This window comes from Juglans regia, chromosome 14 (assembly GCF_001411555.2).
Source record: "Juglans regia cultivar Chandler chromosome 14, Walnut 2.0, whole genome shotgun sequence".
Classification (NCBI taxonomy): domain Eukaryota; kingdom Viridiplantae; phylum Streptophyta; class Magnoliopsida; order Fagales; family Juglandaceae; genus Juglans; species Juglans regia.
The window spans coordinates 10,298,770-10,312,367 of record NC_049914.1 but is presented as its reverse complement, the minus strand read 5'-3'; the positions used below and the strand labels follow the sequence as shown (position 1 = coordinate 10,312,367).

General features: G+C 33.7%; 1 protein-coding gene across 1 annotated transcript; it reads right to left on the bottom strand.

The window, feature by feature from the left end:
• Positions 1-3,329: 3,329 nt before the first annotated feature.
• Positions 3,330-6,923, bottom strand: LOC108993962 (receptor-like protein kinase HERK 1). The gene has a single exon (XM_018969032.2). It carries the CDS (start codon positions 6,337-6,339, stop codon positions 3,829-3,831), a length of 2,511 nt encoding a protein of 836 aa, XP_018824577.2. The 5' UTR covers positions 6,340-6,923; the 3' UTR covers positions 3,330-3,828.
• Positions 6,924-13,598: the final 6,675 nt, after the last annotated feature.

Here is a 13,598-nt window from a genome sequence, read left to right as displayed (position 1 = left end):
AAACAAGGCAATTGTAACCTTTTCTTTTAAATATATTCTCTCTCTTCTGGCCAAGCAATAGCAATGAATAACATGAGGTTTGTTCGACAGGATTTTTTTGTTTTTTTAATTTGCTTAGTTTCATCTTGTCATTTGACAAGACCAATCAGAAGTGAGATGGTGGTACGTTAGGTGGAGTTGGGGTGCCTAGCTAGGCTGATGGGTCATAGTTAGGTCGAAGTATGTGGTGGAAATTTACAATTGGCTGGGACTTCAGGCTGAAGTCTTCAGCCATCCCGATTAAATATATATATACCTTCCATGTTACGCTAAATATCTGTAGTTTCCATCAGATAGCGATGGGAAGAGATTCACCACTACCGCCAAGCTGCTAGCATGCATTAATTGTATATCAATGAATAGGAGAAAGAAGCCATAGATAATGGGACCAACACCATCACCAGATCGTAGTCATCTTTTAGTTTTTGGTCATTATAAATCGAGCTTGGTTCGTCTCGTTGACCTGTTCTTTAACCTTTTCTCTGTGTCTGTTTCTATTGATCTCTGCATTACCTTGCGGTGGTGGTTGTACGTACGATTGACACACTGCATAATTAGTTCAATGAGGCGTACTATGATGATAACCAGACAACAAAACCCTTGTCACCTTCTATAGGATCATCTATCTTGCATTATTTTTAGATAAAGGTAAGCTGATGAGTACAGTTCCAACCAAATAAAGAAATGATCCTTTTGATTTCTAATGGGATTGTAACAAATGGGATAGAATTATGGTATTTTAGTTACCAACTCAGTCTCTTTCTCTGAGGACCACATACGTATATGTAATTACTATATTTTCCACTAAAAGTAAGGACTATTAATAAAATTAAGATACCGTAATTTTTTTTAAAAAAAAATTATGATAAAGCGAAATGGTAGCCAATAATATTGTAGTAATAATCAAGAATTAGAATTTAGCCATTTGTGTTCATTGAAAAGAAAGAACAATTGTTTTCATTGAAGTCATTCATTTCCACCATCATGTATAATCAACACCCATTGATATTGCTTTAGGTTTTATATATATTCATATTTGTTTTAGGACGAGGCTCTACATTTTCCAACTTCTTGATGATTTAGTTCTTTCTCGTCATATAACAGTTTTATTTCCTTCAAATTCCCATCCACAGTCAAGACACATTGCATATTAGTTTTAACATATATATCCTCAGATAAATCCAAATAATGCATCGCCATCTGCTCATCATCGACGGTCATATCAAGATTATTCTTAAGACCCTTTTAATATTGAAGCTGGAAAAATATATCCGAATATGTAGTTTTTTGAAAAATTAGTAATGCATGGTTGTTTAGGTCTCGTTTGATTACACAGATGAAATGACATAAGATGAGATAAAAGTTGAATAAAATATTATTATTTTTCTTTTAAAATTTGAAAAAATTGAATTATTTATTATATTTTATTTGAAAGTTTGATAAATTTATAATGATTAAATAAGATGAAATGTTTTGTTAAAACAAACCAGGCCTTATTGTTCATTCTTATGTTGCAAAAGGTGTCACAATGCCGGCTCAATACAAATTGAGACCTAAGACAAAATTTAAGTGATTCATTATTAATTATAATATAATAAAATATAAATTATTATATAGAATATTTTTCAAAATTTTTCATAAAATGAAGCTTTATTTAAAATCTTTAAATAAAAGTTTTGGAATTTATATTTAACACAACAATTTAAAATGAGACTTCATTGTAAATTTTATGCCTCAATTTAGCAAGATCTTATAAAAACTATTTAGAAATATAAATTATTCATTGTATTAAATATTAAATAGTAGAATTGGAAAACATGTTCAAGGAGTAGTTGAAGTTATGGAATCTTCAGTACTTGTTCATTTACATGCCAGAAGATATAGAAGCTACGAAAGACAATAATGCAGAAATTGTTACTGTTTTGATTCAGATCATGTTATCTCCACAAAAAGATGTGATGGACTTTGAGAGGAAGCAGCCCGGCCGCATGATCACTTTCCAACAATATCGTTACTGTTCAGTCTATCCAGAGTCCAAACCCTTATCTCTTTAAAGGATGGACGAAGAACCTCTATATTTTTCACTTCGTGTTTATCCTTTCCCTTCCTCAACATAATGGGACTCTTATCAATAACATGCTTGAAAATTTTAATGCCCACATAAATATTTTCCAGATTCTCATCACTACTGGTATTGGCTGCTTCCCTTGAGTTAATTGGTTTACTAAATAAATCATACAATGAGTGCTGCTAAAAAAGTGAATGGATAAGATCTATTCGTCATTCATCTCCATCAATCTCACCTATTCATTTGCATAAAAAGAAAATTTCAGTAATTTTTCAAACACATTTTCCTTGTCAGCTCCAACTTGATTGATCCCAACTTAATGATATTCCTTGCCAGCACCATGATCTTGAATGATATTCTTTATATACCCAATTTTTGCCCTATAGGCACAGGAGTGCGTTTGCCAAATATTTCTGCTCTTTATTGCTTTCACGTCTCACCACACGCACCCAAGAAAGAGTGGTCTATATTTACTGGTATAGCGGCTGCGATAAGAGAAAGAGAGTGAAACTAATTTGGAAAATTGGTATATATATTCGATTAAGATATGAAAATATGACACATGACAAGATCTTAAAAGTCAGATTTTAAAAGATAATTTAAGAGTGCAAATCAAGTTCAGTTTCAATTTATACAATGATTAAGCTGAAGGAAAGTTAATGCAGCTATGTTAAATGCAGATTGATGGGGCTTTTTTTAGTTTTGTTTTGTTCATGCTCATTAACTCATTAATAGAGTGAACCACAGGCCGGTTAGCGGGTTGCAGCATCCTGTTAATGATTGTGGCAAAAGTAGATAAGCTCCGATGTGATGATGGATTATAGATAACTTCCAATGCTTGCTGTTCTGTTCTGTTCTGTTTTTTGCAACCCATGTTTTTTGTTTGAAGAAAGAAACACCTCCTCCCGCCTCCAAAAAAAAAAAAGTTCCTTAAAAGATCAGTTCTATTTTATTTTTAAATGCTTATGAACAAATAACGGCAACAATTAGCATAAGCATCTGCTTCTTGTTGAGATCTGCCTCTGCTACAACTGCAGAGATTTTTGGAATAAATCCCTCATAAACTCCAGTCCATCAAACCAACATGACAATATGGCATCATAGAGAGTAGCTTTCTTCATCAGAGATGCCGAATTCACCTTACCAGTTACCAGACCTGCAATTTTTCCCCACGACAACTTTTGAACTTTACAAGTTCATATGTTGCCCTGATTTAGCAGTGTTAATGGTAATTGTTTATTTATTATCTTGTTACACCTGAATCACTCGACAAAAACACTAGTAGTAATAATGGTAAATGTTTTGTTAACCATGTTACTTGATACAAATAAAAAAAAGATAAACACGTACACTGCTTGACAACGAAGCTGCAACATTCTTACAAACTGCTAAAACTCACTTGAACCACCGGCCCTTCTGTACAAAATAAAACTAACAATGCTCATGGTAGTTTGATTGCAGCACTCCACCAAGGACACCTCTATAAACATTTTGAGCACTATAGATTAGGAGCAGAGTACCCCTTTGGATTTTCTAGTAATCAAACAAAACCCAAATATTGTACAATGAGATACTGGGTCTCATTTTATGGATAACAGAATCAAGATAACCCCCTATCTACCGTAATTTCGCAAACAGTTGTCCCTCAGAAGAAAAAGACCCAAAAATCTTATTAGAAAGTTGCTGAAATCACAGGGCACAGAGTACACCATCTCACACTGTCACCTACCCTCAGACTTCACCAGCTGTGAGAACACCCTACTCATGGAAACACCTGAAAGATCATCCACGACTGACACACCAAACTGGGTAGCAGAAACATTAGTACTGCTGCCACTGAAATTGTTCACTTGTGGAGAGAGTTCACCAATCATATTAGTACTGTTTTCTTCAGGATCACCATCAGTAACTGCCTCTTGAAGTTGAAGAGCATATTCGAGATTCCATAAGACATCTCCCATAGCGGGCCTATCAACACCAAAGTCAGCCAAGCATTTCTCAGCAGTCTCTCCAAACTTCCTTAGAGAATCTGGTCTAACTTTTCCCACTAGAGTAGAATCTATTATCTGTTCCAACTGCCCTCTATTTTGCCATTTCATTGCCCATTCAGCTAAGTTCACCATTTCCCTTGGAAGGGATGGATCTATCACAGGCCTTGCACAAAGAACTTCAAATAAAACCACACCAAATGAATACACATCTGACTTCTCCGTCAGTTGTTGCCTTCTGAAATATTCTGGATCAAGATACCCAAAACTTCCTTTCACTGCTGTACTGACATGAGTCTGGTCAATTTCAGGTCCTGTCTTTGAGAGCCCAAAATCAGCAACTTTTGCCATGAGATTCTCATCAAGCAAGATATTAGCAGACTTTACATCGCGGTGAATAACTGCTTTTGCATATCCTGTGTGGAGGTAATGGAGTCCTCGAGCTGATCCAATGCATATCTCAAGCCTCTGCTTCCAACTCAAGTTGGGAAGACCTGAACCGTAAAGATGACTCTTGAGGGTCCCATTCTCCATATATTCATAAACCAAGATCATCTCATTCTTTTCGTCACAGTATCCAATCAACGAAACAAGATGGCGATGGCGGAACTGAGACAGCATCTCGATTTCAGTTTGAAACTCTGCAAGTCCCTGTTGGGACCGAGGATTTCCTCTCTTAACTGCCACTTTCGTACCATTGCTTAAAACGCCTTTGTACACTTTCCCGAAACCACCAATCCCAATAACCCAACTCTCATCAAAGTTGTTTGTAGCTTCTTGAACTGCTGCAAAAGGAATGCGATAGCCATAGTTAGAAATAGCACTAGCAGTCGTTCCACCAGAGTATTTACTTCCCATGGATTGAGAATTTCCTCCATTGATGGTTATCGGAACCCATGTCTTTGAATTTCTTTGAAGCGCCAGTTTTTTTCCTTTTCGGCACAACACAAAGAGAATTACAGCTAATACAACTGTAATGAAGGCCCCAATGCTTACACCTACTATCACACCAACATTTTTCTTTGAACTTGAATCTGAAGGAATAATCATAGAGGCTGCTGCACTCAGACTGCCCATAGAATTGTTCATTTTCATGATCTCCAGCCCATTTAGGATCGCATTGGGGTAAGTATCACTTAGAGTAGATGGGCCAATACTTACACGGAGCTTTCTGCTAACAGCTGACGATGTAACAAAATCCATATAAAATGCAGCACCCAAGGTGTTGAAGGAATAAGTAGTCAGATCAACGTCCCTAAGAACAACCCATGAGTCGATGTAAACATTGAAGTAGAGCTCGTGAAGACCTTTACTTACAATATCACAAAAGTGAAACCGAACAAGGTACTGAAATCCCGGATCCACATTGAACTCCCAGCTAATATTGAAGTTGCTGTTAGGATCACCTGATGAGTTCATCTCTGTGGCAGTACCATAGACAGTGGGTGGAGCTATATCTTCTGTTGCCCCACCGTCAACGTACCGAACAGCTGCAATATTTGAGATATTTTTGGCAAAGTTTTCTTGTAGTAAAAAACTTTGATCTGGAACCCAAGTTCGCCAAAGTGTATCATTATCAAAGGTGACTTTTGGTCCACCCATGTTCACCCTCCATACCGTCTCAAGTGCTAGAGGCAACAACCCATGGAACCTTGTTGGCGAATTAACAGTGTCGGCATCATTGGTATTAATAAGCCCATCAGGGACCGAAACCACTTCTATGGCATTTAAGAAAGCGATTGAATTGTCCAAAGGTGTGAAGGTGATTACAAGTATGTTTGATGTCACATTTAATGAAAATTCTTTGAGGATAGAAGTGTTTTTAACACCGAAATTGCTCAGAAGGACATGGTCTTGAGTTGAAACAGAAAATTTTGCCGCACTCATATTGTAAGTATTATATACGAATGGGTAGAAATAGAGGCGGATCCACAGCCTCCCACTCTGGCGGATCGAAAACGTGTATTTTGAGGATCCAGTAAAGACTCTTGCTGTCTGATACAGCGCTGAATCTTCAGAGAAAGTGAATGGTTTTGAAGAGGTTTCGGCAAGAATATCTTGAGGGGTTGACAGCAAATTTGAAGCCAAGTTATCGGCAACGAACACACGGTCACCTATTGAAGTATTGGTGGATGATCCACAGTTTACTAGGTAACTGTCTACAGGATTAAATCCACTTGAAAAGCATGTCAGGGACAAAATTGATAAAACCCAGATTAACAACTCGTGTTTTCTGCTACCCATCACGATAAACAGCGAAAGTTTATTAAAGAACAAAGATAGAGGCTTTCTTTAAGCTAGGTTTTGAATGAAATCCCGGGTTCTTGTACAGGAAGAGCGATACAAAGACTCACAAACACCATCGAAATAAAAACACATATGAAACAAACTGAACAAGAAAGAGAAAAGTTGGCACCTTTCGGATCATGTGAGCTCCAAGAGAGACACCCAGATGTGTAATCCCAGAGCAGAAAGCAAATCTGAGTTACCCTTTTGAAGTTCTCAAAAGGATTTAAATGCAAATAAGAGGAACAGACAAATATTGCGCACAAATCTTGTAAAGCACCAGCTGGTTAGAACCTGGTGCCAGCTTCCAATATTGACAGGCTCGTAGATTATTTCATGTAATAAATTAATGGAAACAGATATCAAACAAAAACTAATGAGCAAAACAGAGTCAAGGAGGTGCTGGAACGAGATTGAATAAGAGGAAACCGGCTAATATAGGAGGGTGTCCCTAGTCTTGTCTGTGGAATTGTGAATAATTTGTGATTGATGAATCTCTTATCTTTTTCGGGAGAAACTAGAAATAAGGGAAAAAAAGGTGACAAAATGAATTAAGGAGTAAATTTTAATGCTGGTGGGAAAGGGAAAGCAGCAGTCAGGTATTTTACTTTACTAAATGACGGGTGCGAGTTATGTCTATCAACCCAGTCTGAAAAGCAAGCTGTTTGTCTCCACGTAATTCTAATCCCTTCAGTGTATCAATTTACCAACGCAGGACAGATCGTGTGGCCCTCCCTATCCCCTTCCCCGAAGTCGCGTTCCTCTACATGCAAAGGAAAAAAATAAAGAAAAACTTTGTTCTCATGGAACTAACTTAAGAATCTAAAGACGCGTTTGTGAAGGGGGAAGGAAAATGAAATAATGATACAGCCACTACCATAACATAACTTTTAATTGTCTGAATTTAAGTGGGAAAATTAATTTTTAATACCGATCATATATATTAAAATTTATTTGCAATTAAAAATTCAAAACATAAATAATTTTTTAATATAATTAATGTGAAACGCTTCCACATCAACGATATATTGAGTGTAAAAAGAAAGGCTTGTAAATAAATTATATATATATATATATATATATTGGCCACTCAAGTATGAGCATATATATATATATATATGTTTCAATCTTGATCCAATCCACGTAATTAAAACATAAAAATTTTATGTACAATTATTTTTATGTACTTTTTGTATACTTTACTAATGTGATTGACTGTATTATTATTTTTTAATATAAAATAACTCATTTGACCAATCATATCAATGGAATATGTAAGAAATACATAAAAATGACTGTATATAACAAAATTCAATTAAACAAGTCAAGCTTGTCAACAACTCAATTTTAGTATACTATTCACGTACTCTTCATATCAATTTATGTGCATATGTAGGAAGATTCATATTAATGGAATGAAATATATTCAGTGATGGTGGCTTTGTCTTTTAATTAATCATGTACATTTGACCTCTAAAACGCTAGCTGTTATATAAAGACGGATGTATGATTAATGTATGGTCCTCCAATATCTCTCTTTCCCCTAAATCGCTTTCAAAAGATAAAGTACAAAAATTCTGTTGTCATGAAACTAAACGTTAGGACGCGTTTTGTTCTATACATAACACCAATGCAAAGAGCTGTCATGTTCTACTTCTTTGCAAGTGTCATTAATATTAGAATCTCAAATAGACAAATTTCTTATAATTTTTTTGTAAAAAAATAGGTCCTATTAATAAAAAATAATTTTTTTTTAGATTTTTTTTTTAGGTGGGATCCACTTTTTTATAAGAACTTATATGTGTCTTGTCTATTTAGAGTTTGTACAAGTAATTTCTCTATATCTAAATAATCAAACATGTTAGAAACGAGAAGAAGTCTTTTGTTAAGTTTGAAGTTTATATGTGTCATGCAAGTTTAAATATTGAAGGTTTTGTAAGTTTCAACAGGTTTTATGGTAGATTCGGCCAACCCTACTCTTGGGTTGAGATGAGCTAGACAACTAGGTGTTGGGAGTATCCTTTGAAGTAACATATGGATGATAAATTTAATTTAGCGAAATTATCTTTGATCAATAACAAGTAGATCATGAGGAACCCTGATGATCTTTCGGATGCATGCGAAGATCATGATATGCTAATATGAAAATGTACAAAAATTATGTTATTATCTCACAATTGTGGCACTTTATTGACACAATAGAATTTGATAGTGATCATTAGATTAATTAATCATTAATTACGTCAATAGAATGAGATTAGATCAGTGCCATATAAGTAACGTAAATTTAACTTTGCTTGCCAAAGACGCCAATTATATAATAGACTAATGGTATTGTTTTTGATCTTTAATATTATAACCTTTATTCATTCACCTAGCTTTTTAGGTGTTGAAAAAAAGGGAGAGAGAGAGAGAGAGAGAGAGAGATGCTTAGGGAGTAGTTGGTATCATGCCCTTGACAATTTGATAGTCGCAAAAAAAGAGGCCCCACAAGAAAGTTTGTTTGGGGAGGAGACAGATGGGAGTTGAAGACGATTGATCTATCTACGGTTATGATTGATCATAAAATGTCTGTTTTATCAACGAAGATGGGATTTAATTGGTTTGTTAATTCTTCCTTTATAATATATAGCAAGTAAGATATAGCCGTGATCAAGTTGTGAGTTTTAGTTCATATATATATATATATATGTTTGTAATGTCATGATCACTACGACGTTAATGTGTTATCTATGCAGGTTATAATGAATTGATCATGATATGTCTGTATTATCAATTGGGATGTAATTTAATTAATTTGTTTATTCTTCGTTTATAATAGTAAAGGAGATGGTAATTAGGTCGATCGTAAGTAGTTTTAATTCTTATAAGCTTACGCCATCGGTCAATTTGCAGTGATAAATAGAGGGAGATCAAGTACTTCATGTACGTCCACAGTTCCTATATATTTTCATAGGTGATGCATATAATTCTACGTACAAGCTAGGAAACAACATATTAGAGAAGAGAATTACAAAAAACTATGTATTGTAACTGCATGCAAGTATGTTACATGAATGAAAAAATCTAAAGAAGATTATTCAATTATTGAGTTTTGGATATGAAAATATTAAGTTCTTCAACGTGCATGCATTTTCCTATTTTGGGCAGATAATTCTATGTACGTGCATGCCATTAGTAAAACAAAAGATTTGACCAGCTGCCAAGGAACTTATGAATTCTCTCACAAATTAACGTGCTATAAGTTAAAGTTCTGTGACTTGATAGGCATAAATCTCAATCTTCAAAAAGAAGGTCGGGAGTTCGAAACCCTCCTCTCACATTCAAAAAAAATTTGGCTTTAGTTATTCACATCAAATCTCCACATTGGACGTACTATTCATTTATTCATTATATAGTAATGAGTAATTAATAATTTTAAAAATATTTTAATTTTTTTAATTATGAATTTATTTTATTTTATCATATTTTACTATTCATAATATTATATATTAGTTAGTAATCATATTCTAATTATATTTTTTCAATTGTCATTTAAAAGTGAGAGATAAATAATTGATATAAAAGGGAGAGAGAAATAACTAATATAAAATGTATTTGATGAATGAATAGTTCATTTCAAATTTAAAAATAATTTTAGAAGTGACTGTAGCTAAATTCCAATAACTTGAAATTTAGCAATTCTAATGTGATCACATTTTATGATTTAATAACTAAATCTTCAATGAATTTAACTTTTAGCTAATCTAATAAAAATACTCTAACACGAATAGCTGGATGTATAATTTTTTCATAAAAACTTTTGAAATATTGGGAAGAGTGCAAGTTGAATAAAATTTTATTATGTATATATAAATCCTGATGGTTGAATGTTTGAGGCGATTCGAGAAGTGAATTTAAGAGATGAATAATTTTACTTATCATTTTCACTTACCACACATTATATTTATTTTAATTTATTTTTTTTATAATAAGTATGTAATGTATAGATGTTAAGTAGAACAATTTAATTAGTTCAATAATAATAAAATAAAATAAAAAATAATAAGTGGGATCAGCCCTACCCTATAATCACAGATTAGGCAAAGAAATTGATAGCTAGTTAGGTAATTCATCTTTAAGCTGAATGTTTGGCATGTCATTGACTTTGGGCGAAATATTAATTAGCCATGAAAACGAAATTTAAGATGCGATTCATATTGAGTGGTATTACCTATACTTATAATTTTTATTTTTATTTTTATTTATAAAATTCATTTTATTAGTTTTGTTTTTAAGATGCGATTCATTTTATTTATAAAATTTAAGATGCAATTCATTTTGAGTAGTATTATGTATATTTATATTTTTATTTATAAAATTCATTTTGAGTAGTTTTTATTTATATCAATAATTGATATGTGGAGAAGTAAGTTTTTTGTAAGTTTTTCTTAAGTATAAATAGTATTTTTCATTCATTTTATCACATCTTTTAAGCATCGTAATATATTAATTATTAAAAGAAGGTTATAATTATTTTCCAGTGTCTCATCGAAGGCCAGGCACCTTACATTAGTAACATATGGCTTTTCGTCTACTTTCTTTCAATAATTAGGTTTATGAAGCTCTTTTACTCCACGTGGTGCTCTCCCGAGCATTCTTGCTCTCTGGCATGCTCACTCATGTCACGAGCACTTTTGCTCTTGAATGTTTGCTTGAGGTCAAGCAATTTGATTCTCCGTGGTGCTCGCCTAAAAGTGAGCACTTTTGTTTTCTATAATGCTCGTGTGATCGAGGACTTTGACTCTCCCAGATGCTTGCTTGGAGAGCAAGCACTTTACATTACTCTCCAAGGTGCAGAGCATTGTACAACATACAGGTTGCTTGCTGAAGCCTAGGCACTTTACATTGATAACTTATGTTTTATTGTAGACTCTACTTCAATAGTTAGTTTCGGAAAGTCCATCTACTCTCTGTAGTGTTCGCTTGGGGGCGACCACTTTTGCTCTCCTTGACTCTCGCTTGGAAGATAAATACTTTTGATAAGTGTACTCGCATGGAATCAATTTTGCTCTTCCTGATACTCGCTTGGGTCTAATCACTTTTATTCTTCGTAGTAATTGCTCAAATGGCGAGCACTTTTGCTCTCTTGGCTTGAGGAGCGAGCACTTTGTCTTTCTACAATACTCTATAAGGTGGCGAGCTTCATACTTCTTCACATTGCTTATGGAGGATACAAACACTTTTGCTTCCTTGGTGCTAATCTGGGTTGCGACTCTCCATGGGGGCACTTTACCTTTCCTTGATACTTGCGGATGTGCTCACGGAGGTACTCACGCCTAGACGAGCACTTTTAGGTTAAAAAACCATAGAAAGGGAGAGTAAAGGACACATATAGAGAATTGAAAAACAAGAAAAAAAAAAGGAGAAATGTAAACCCAAAGCAAATGCCAAAATTTATGCCATAAATTTACTCTACCGCTTAGATCATCCATTGGGTACAGATGACCACACCACAACAGAAACCATCATATCGAGATAAGCTTTAAGCACGACTCCGCAATACATTATCGAAAACTTGCCTCTTTTTGTGTCGAGAGTAGAGATATATATATATATATATATATATGCATGTACTTATTTGGATGAATGTATATATATGAGATAAAAACATGATGCAATAAACATAATGTAAATTTTAAAGTATAAATTAAAAACAAGATGTTGGCATAACCTAGTGTCCTAGATTGCATAGTCATCATCTTTAGGCTATGCTTTCTTTGCGCACATGACATTGTGACATGCATTCATATAGCTAGTTGCATGTTTCCCTTATCTTATGTGCCCCAAAATTTGGGAAATCAAGGGATCGTCCATCTTTTATTGAGGTGAAGAAAGAAAACAAGGAAGCAATCTCACAGCAGATGTAGGCCAGCTAAATCACAGTGTATGCCCCGATGAAGTAAGTTTCCTGAGTTTTTCATCTGAACTTGAAGATCTTAAATGAAAGAAAAATAAACACATCACGTTTGTCTTACAATATTTATTGCTCTCTGTTTTAATTTTTTGAACACCATCAAATACTCAATAAATATTGGGAAATTCATTTTATATCTCTCTTTCTCGCTTGAGACTCTCAAATTGGAATAATAATCTTATGGAAATCCTTTTCGCATTGTGACATGCATTTACAAAATATAACTTATTAGGAGAGGTTTGGATAGTGAATTGAAATGATATGAGTTAAGATGAAAGTTGAATAAAATATTGTTAGAATATTATTTTTTAATATTATTATTATTTTGGTATTTAAAAAAATTGAATTATTTATTGTATTTTATGTGAAAATTTAGAAAAATTATAATAATTATATGAGATGAGATGAGTTAAAATATTTTTTTTTTATCCAAACCTCCCTAACTTTCGATTCACTTTAGTATTTTTAAATAATTAACATATTTGACTCATCAAATGGCAATAAAAAAAAATTAAATTATATACAATACTCTCATTGTCGGTGTTAAATCTTACTCAAGAACACGCACTTACGTGTTGATCATATGGAATCGGTCAATTGGACAGAGAAGAAGTACTTGAGCTTGTTCTCCCACGTGTTCAGCCCATAGGTTTTGCTGATGAACAAGGCATTGATTACGTATGTGATTAATGCAAGTTTGGTGTTTTGATTTAAAAAATGTTTTATTTGCACATGTAAAAAGAATAAAACCATGCACCCTTCAACTATCTTAATCGAATCATCATGACTTTGCCATAAAATTTTTAGAATATAATAAATGAAGTTGAGGTTTGATAGTTAACAACTCAGTTGACTTTAATCTCATGCAACTTGAAACCAAAATGATGCAGGACACCAACGTCGTGCATGCAATGATTCTAGAAGATCTTGTTAAGTGGTGGGAAAGTTGAACTCCAGCCAATGCACCGACATCATCCCTTGCTAATGCCTGAATTATCAACGTCAACCTGCATTTTTAATTGTTTCTGTTTTTTTCATCTATGATTTGCTCCTTAATTGATTGTTTCATTTTCTAAGTATTTCCTTTATACCGATTGTCCACTTTCCTTTTGTGATCCTATTATATATTTTGATCATCATTGTAGAAGAGATTATTATTGAAAGATTGAATAAGAAGGTGGTGATTTATTTTCTTTAGCTTGTGTTAATTTTGGAAGACACAGTTCTTCCAAGCACTATGTTTTTTTCTTCTTCACTCTGT